Genomic DNA, 6,318 nt, shown 5'->3' with positions numbered 1-6,318 from the left:
ATATAAGGTAAGTTGTAAAAATAGATAAAGTTAATATAGGCTTTAATATTATAGTGGTGAAGGTTAAGATTACATGGACAATTAATATAAGGTAAGTTGTAAAAATAAATGAATATGGATAATCTTATTTTTCATCATTTTGCATTGAACAAAACAAATTTTATTACATAAAAGAACAGCAACCAAAGTTCAAATGATAGCTTAAAACTTTACAATTTATTAACGTGTAATCTCTTTGGTAAATTTGCAAAAGCTAATTTTTCAAGAATATACATTTATTAAATTATTAACTTAAATTTAATGTACATGAACAATTTTGAGCATTTGTCATGATGATATATTGATTTGTCATGATGATATATTGATTATCATAATACTAAGTTTCTGGATTAGATTGTGAAAAGATTTTTTCATCAATGTTTCAAATCACACTAGGTTGATGAAAAAATCTTTACACAATCTAATCCAAAAACTTAGTATTATGACTATTATGAATTGTGAAAATCTGATCACATTGATATATTGACTAATCCTCTTGATGATAGATAGTAGAGTGTTCAAACTAAACGATTAACAACAATCTTTCCATATAATAAATCTATTTATGCTTCTTAATTATTAAAATTAAACTTTAACAAAATATTATTCCTTATATTTATAGTAATTATTTTATATTTTTCTAAATTATAGTGATCAAAAGATCTATCCTCATTTAGTCTCAAATTATTTTTCTTCTCTTATACTACCTTCCATTTCTTATTAATTTATTACACTTATATCAAAAGAATCATAATTTCCATCAAAATAGCTTGTGTTTGAATAAAAGTAAAGGAAAGGTAAGGTGGTTTTATAATCCACGACACTATGCCATAGTTTTTGAGTTTACGTATGGTGACAGTGATATGGGACTACCTCGTACTTTTTTTTTCTTTCGAGAGGCCAACTCAGGCTCTACAAGTACAAGTAACCTCTCAAACCATTTTTTTTTTTAATAAGACTTCCATGTAGCGAAATGAATAGTTGAGGGAACAAGATGCATCATTGGCCAATTTTTAAATTAATCAAAAATTACAAATAATAATTTCTTTTTAAAATTACTCAATATTTCAAACATTTTAAAACAAAATACTAAAAGTTAAAAATTAATTAGTTTTAATTATTAAGTAATTTAAATTTTGATCCATAACACCTCCCCATTCCTGCATTGGACCCCTCCATAAGGGATGCCCGAAAAGTCTACTGGTTTTGTATTTTTACCATCGTGAAAATTTTCTTGTCGTTTGCGTGTATTTGCAACAATAATCCGTACGCACGTGTTCCATATAAATTGAATCGACCTTTACTTCGGAGTCTTAAAAATTGCAGACACATAGGAGGGAAAAGAGTGATTCAATCGTGATTCACTAGTCACATATGGGTATTATTTGTATTTTTTAATTAATTTTTTTGCGGTTTATGTTAAACTTAGATGGTGCTTTGGCGCGGGGAGTTTTGCCCTAATTTAAAGCGAATTGTTTGCCTGCGTTATTTCCTCCCATAATATTGTTCATTCCCGTGAATGATTCATAAAACCCTTTTTAAGGGATTATCTTATTTATCCATGGTAATTTATTCTTAAACCAATTAATTAATCTAGTCATTATTCCTCCAGGCGAATTGTTCATATGATTAAACTTTCAATAACCTTATTTTTCAATAAGATAATGTAATTACAACAAAGGAAAAAAAAAAAGGTCTATCAGAAACGAAGACATTTTTGCCCCACTTCTAAAAAAAATCAAGAGCTCACAATAAACACAAAGGAGTCATATAATGCAGGTTACGCAACTTAAAATTCCTTTAAAAAGAAAGTTACACTCGATAAAAGAAGCCTTCAAGATTCCAGTAAGAAACGATAAATACCCTGTACAATTTTCCCTTCGCTGGTAAACGAGAAATTTATCCCCTTCATCGTATATAATATTGGAAAAAAATGCTCAGGAAAAAATTACAATGGGAAGAAGCCATAGATCGTGGCCGTCATCTGTTACGATTTCTTCCCAGATCCACAACCACGACGCTTATATTATCTGCGCTCCCTTTTGCCAGAGCCAATTTTGTCAACAGCGCAGCAGCGGCAGCTGACGGAGATTCATTGCCGTTACCTAACATCGATCTCAAACCCCCACCTGGCAGTCGTCCCGACAAACATTTGCGTGCCACGTCACAAACCAATTCGTTGGAAAGAACGTCCCAAAGTCCGTCACTTGCCAAAATCAAACATTCGTCTTCGTCTGTGCGATCCGTTAACATTATCTCCGGCTCTGATATCACGTAAGGTTTCAGGTATTTGTCACCTGAAAGCACAATTTTTAAAAACAAATTAGATCCAAGAATGGATTGAATCTACAACAAATTTTCAGAAATTGTTTTTTTTTTAAAATATCGGGCCGTTTTGCAAGCTAAAATTTGCAGATATCTAATTCTTCATAAAAGTTGTGAAATTTTTAATCCCTGGGACCAAAATATGCAGATTTTGACTCGCTTCGGACCAAAACTTGCAGATTAATGATCTTTATGACCTAAAATCGCAGATTAATGATCTTTAGGACTTAAATTGCAGATTAATGATCTAACATTGCAGATTTACGATCTTTAGAACCTCAAATTGTAGTTTAACAATTTGAGATGCGTCCAAAGTGTCCCTTAAGACCAAAAAAGTACAAATTTAAGACCTTATTGACCTAAAACTCCAGATTTAAGATCGTTCAGACCAAAAATTGCAGATTTAGAATCTTAAGAAAGTAAAATTGCAGATTTACAAGCTTTTTGAGGTTCTCATAAAAGGAATCTTAAATCTTTTGAAGTACTTGCAAGCCAAAACTTGTGCAGTTAACTTTTAACCAAGCGAACGGCTATTTCTAGCAAGCAGACTAAAAATATAAAGCTTCTTAAAGTAACAAAGAGTATATTTTAAATCTCATTCCGACAAAAAAAATATAGGCATTTCACAGTTAAGGTTCAAGATGAAATGTCTGCTTACCAATAGCCCTCGACATGGCCAGAACACCAAAAACGCGCGGACCATTCCAGAAAATAACGCGGCCACCGGCGGACTCAATTCGTGAAATCTCATCTGGTCTGTCTGGCTGTAAAGGCAGAAAAAGGAGGAAAAACTGAAGAACTTGAAGTACGACTGAAAAAAATACAATAGCCGGAATGCGGAGAACAGAAATACAAACGAGACTAAAATTTTAAGCGATAAAAGCAGCAAGAATTATTTAACAGAGAAAATAAATGATACCTTATGATCGACCGATAATGGAATCGCCGCACCTCCGCGTGACAATACGGCCCGAGAATCGCCACAGTTAGCTACAACAATCTGGTGCGCCCCTACTAACGCTACGACGGCTGTAGTTCCTACAGTTTCCGACGCAATCGTCAGATCACAACTACATTCGCTTCCTCCGTTAGCTATGCAGTCATTTTTACACCGCAAGCCGCCGGCCAAAACCTCGGCGTCCACTCTGCTAAAGCAGTTCTTCATCGCCTTCTTCCATTGCGTCTCGCTTGGCAAATCATCGCGATCCTTTATCTCCTCCAAAAGAACCTCGTGAAGCCGATCTTTACAGAAAGAAGCTGCCTGAGAACCAAAAAATAACCAACAAAATTAAGCTTTACCAAACATCTGCTTGTCGAACCAAAATACTAAGGAAACGAAACGATAATTACAGAGAAAGGCTGCACGAGAACAAAGAATCATCCACAAAATCAAATTTCGCTAGACATATACTTCTCGAACCAAAACACAGAAGTCAAGGAAACGACATACGCCTATGAATCTGTCACACACACCTGAGATCCTCCATGGCCGTCATAGACTCCGAAGAAGTGTAAAGCGCCATCAGCCTGTTCATTCCCACAATTAAAGGCGGGAAGAATTGAAACCGCGTCCTCCATTTCCCTGCGCCGTCCACAGAACGACACCATACCGTGCTCCGGACACGCATACTCTTCACAGCCGTTACCAACGCTATCCGAGCTCTCACCTGGCGTCAAAACTACGCTTTTCTCCAATCTGACATTGTCAACATGCGAAGCTGGAACACAAGCCCTATGTCTCTCCTTCTCTCCATTTCCACTATTGCAGCCATCATTTTCCAATCCAGACCTATCAACGGCATAATCGCATTCCCTGGCGCAATCGCTGCTGCAACAGACGGAAGAATCCTTGGAAAGCTTAATCCTTTTCCTTGCAGCATAAGGCGCTGCCTCAGCCGTAACAGCAGCCGCTACAACGCCAGAAGAGGCAACAAGCTTAAGCTTCCGGATCTCCATCCTCCGCCGCCTGGCCATACGACACGACTTCCGCTCCGCAGGAGAAACATGCTTATCATCCACAATACTGCTACAACAGATCTCCGGCCCTTCCATATAGAATCCTCCACGAAATTTCCAAATCCGTCCACAAATTCCTCCAAAAAAAATCACAAACCCTCTCTCTCCTCACCCCCACTTCGCCCCTTCAAACCAAAAAACAAAATCCCTACCTTCTCACCTTCCACATAAAACCTCCTCAATTCGAACACAAAAAACTCCGAACACCGCGAATCCTCCGCCTTTTAACAGACCTCGAACAGACCCAGACTCACCCATCCCTGCAACAGCAGCCCCTCCATGTATGATTAGCTCCTACCTTTCGGGCAGGGCAGCGAGCTGCCCGGGTCAGAGTAGGTGCGACAAAGTGGCGGTGGACCCAATCGGGTGTCATTACAGCCACAACTCCCCGTACACGTGGAAGTCAGATCTTCTCCCTAGTGCCCACCTGTCAACCATCGGGCCCTCGGAAACTGATATCTTCATTTCTGCCGGACTTTTCCTTCGGGCACCCTCAAACCAATCATCGTCCTCCATCTAGCACTCTTGACTGACACGTGCTTACGGTACGACCATGTGGTCCTCACCGCTGTCAGCCGTGCAAAAATCTTACACGTAATGCCAAACATTTAAAAATCTTCCAATTATCCCCTGGCACTGACACCTGTCCTTACTAATCACAGATTCACAACCCTCTAACTGTCATTATTCTTTATCATTCTTTTCTGCCGAATTTTCCATTAAACTAAAATGCAAAACACTTCATTTATTTTTTGTTATTCGTTTTACCGAATCAAAGAGGCGGATAAGAAAGAAAAGGCCCCCACGAGCACGACACGCACTTGGCCTTCGCTTTTTCTGCGCTCGTTAAACCCCGCGCTTCTTCCCGACCAGTCAGCCCAGATTCCCCACTGACCAACCGCCTCTCGCGCGCCCCGCCGACTGGTGTCCCCGAAGTGACCGAGACTTAAGGGCGGAATACTTTAGCGGTCAAAAGAACAAATGTCCTGTTGTGATGCAATTGAAGACGTGCCACACATGAGATGGAGTGGAAAAGGTGAGGAAATTGAATTTTGTTGTACCCTTTGCTTCGCTTCTCTTCTCTTCTTGTCACCTTGTGTGCATCACAGCATAGAAATCCCTACTCGCTTTTTTTTTTATTCATTTTTTATTCATTTTCTTCGTATCTTATTTGCTTAGACCCAATCTCATATTTTCAAGAGGTAGTGCATCTGATATGAAGTATTATCTAAGCAGGATCAGATTTTGGTGGGGTTTGTTGTTCACAATGAAAAGATTGCCACCTGTGTTGTTTTGGACAAGTGTCTAGTCAATCTAGTCATGGAGGAAAGATCGAAGCCATTATTTAAGGGGCTTTAATCTCAAGCTACCATAGGTTGACACTTGGCTCCTCTAGAAGGCATGGTCTAATTTGTTTATTTAGGGTTAGATTAGGTATACTTGAGTAACGTTTACAAGACAACAAGAGTGGAAAGGAAGGTAACCTTTTGCATTCAAGCATAAAACACTAGTTATTATTTAAGTATATTGAATACAAAGGTAGTCGATGGATATTTAGGTTTGCTTTTTAATATGAAAATTTTGTGTATAATAATAATTTATGGGTTGATATATATTAGGGCTTTGCCTCTTTTTATGTGAATATGATTTTTTTAATACTTAGATTTGATTTGGAGTAAATCAATATGTATAGTGTAAATTAATTGGTTTTGAAGTATGTTCTTTATTTTTATTTTCAAAGATCAATGGTATTTAAAATTATTTTGGAAAAGTAAAGTTGCCAGATGGCAAGGACCAAGTTATCTTAGATCAACTCTATGATGAGATTGACTTTATGATGATTTCAAAGATCAAACACAAGAATATCAAACAATCTAGATGATTTATATGAATTTGATGCATATTGAATACCCTTTAGCCCTCCAAATCACCATATTC

General features: G+C 37.7%; 1 protein-coding gene and 1 long non-coding RNA gene across 2 annotated transcripts; one reads left to right on the top strand and one right to left on the bottom strand.

Annotated features, from left to right (window-relative positions):
* Positions 1-1,805: 1,805 nt before the first annotated feature.
* Positions 1,806-4,578, bottom strand: LOC149544228 (putative protein phosphatase 2C 24). Its single transcript, XM_089798743.1, has 4 exons — positions 3,838-4,578; positions 3,284-3,625; positions 3,023-3,128; positions 1,806-2,336 (listed from the first exon to the last, which is right to left on the bottom strand). Exons 1-4 carry the CDS (start codon positions 4,414-4,416, stop codon positions 2,020-2,022), a joined length of 1,344 nt encoding a protein of 447 aa, XP_089654869.1. The 5' UTR covers positions 4,417-4,578; the 3' UTR covers positions 1,806-2,019.
* Positions 4,579-4,855: 277 nt separating this feature from the next.
* LOC149544227 (uncharacterized) lies at positions 4,856-6,022 on the top strand. The gene is made up of 2 exons (XR_016355762.1): positions 4,856-5,416; positions 5,617-6,022. It is a non-coding gene; the product is annotated as an uncharacterized LOC149544227 (long non-coding RNA).
* Positions 6,023-6,318: the final 296 nt, after the last annotated feature.

This window comes from Cupressus sempervirens, chromosome 8 (genome assembly GCF_028749045.1).
Source record: "Cupressus sempervirens isolate cs-2001-9-10 chromosome 8, ASM2874904v1, whole genome shotgun sequence".
Classification (NCBI taxonomy): domain Eukaryota; kingdom Viridiplantae; phylum Streptophyta; class Pinopsida; order Cupressales; family Cupressaceae; genus Cupressus; species Cupressus sempervirens.
This window is presented reverse-complemented; position numbering and strand designations above follow the sequence as displayed.

Bases quoted from the DNA above. Each gene is read 5' to 3' on its own strand.
- LOC149544228 (XM_089798743.1), bottom strand. From the start codon at position 4,416: ATGGAAGGGCCGGAGATCTGTTGTAGCAGTATTGTGGATGATAAGCAT. The intron at 3,626-3,837 runs GTGTGTGTGACA...TTTGGTTCTCAG, and splicing joins ACGGCCATGGAGGATCTCAG to GCAGCTTCTTTCTGTAAAGA. The intron at 3,129-3,283 runs GTATCATTTATT...CTGCCTTTACAG, and splicing joins CATTATCGGTCGATCATAAG to CCAGACAGACCAGATGAGAT.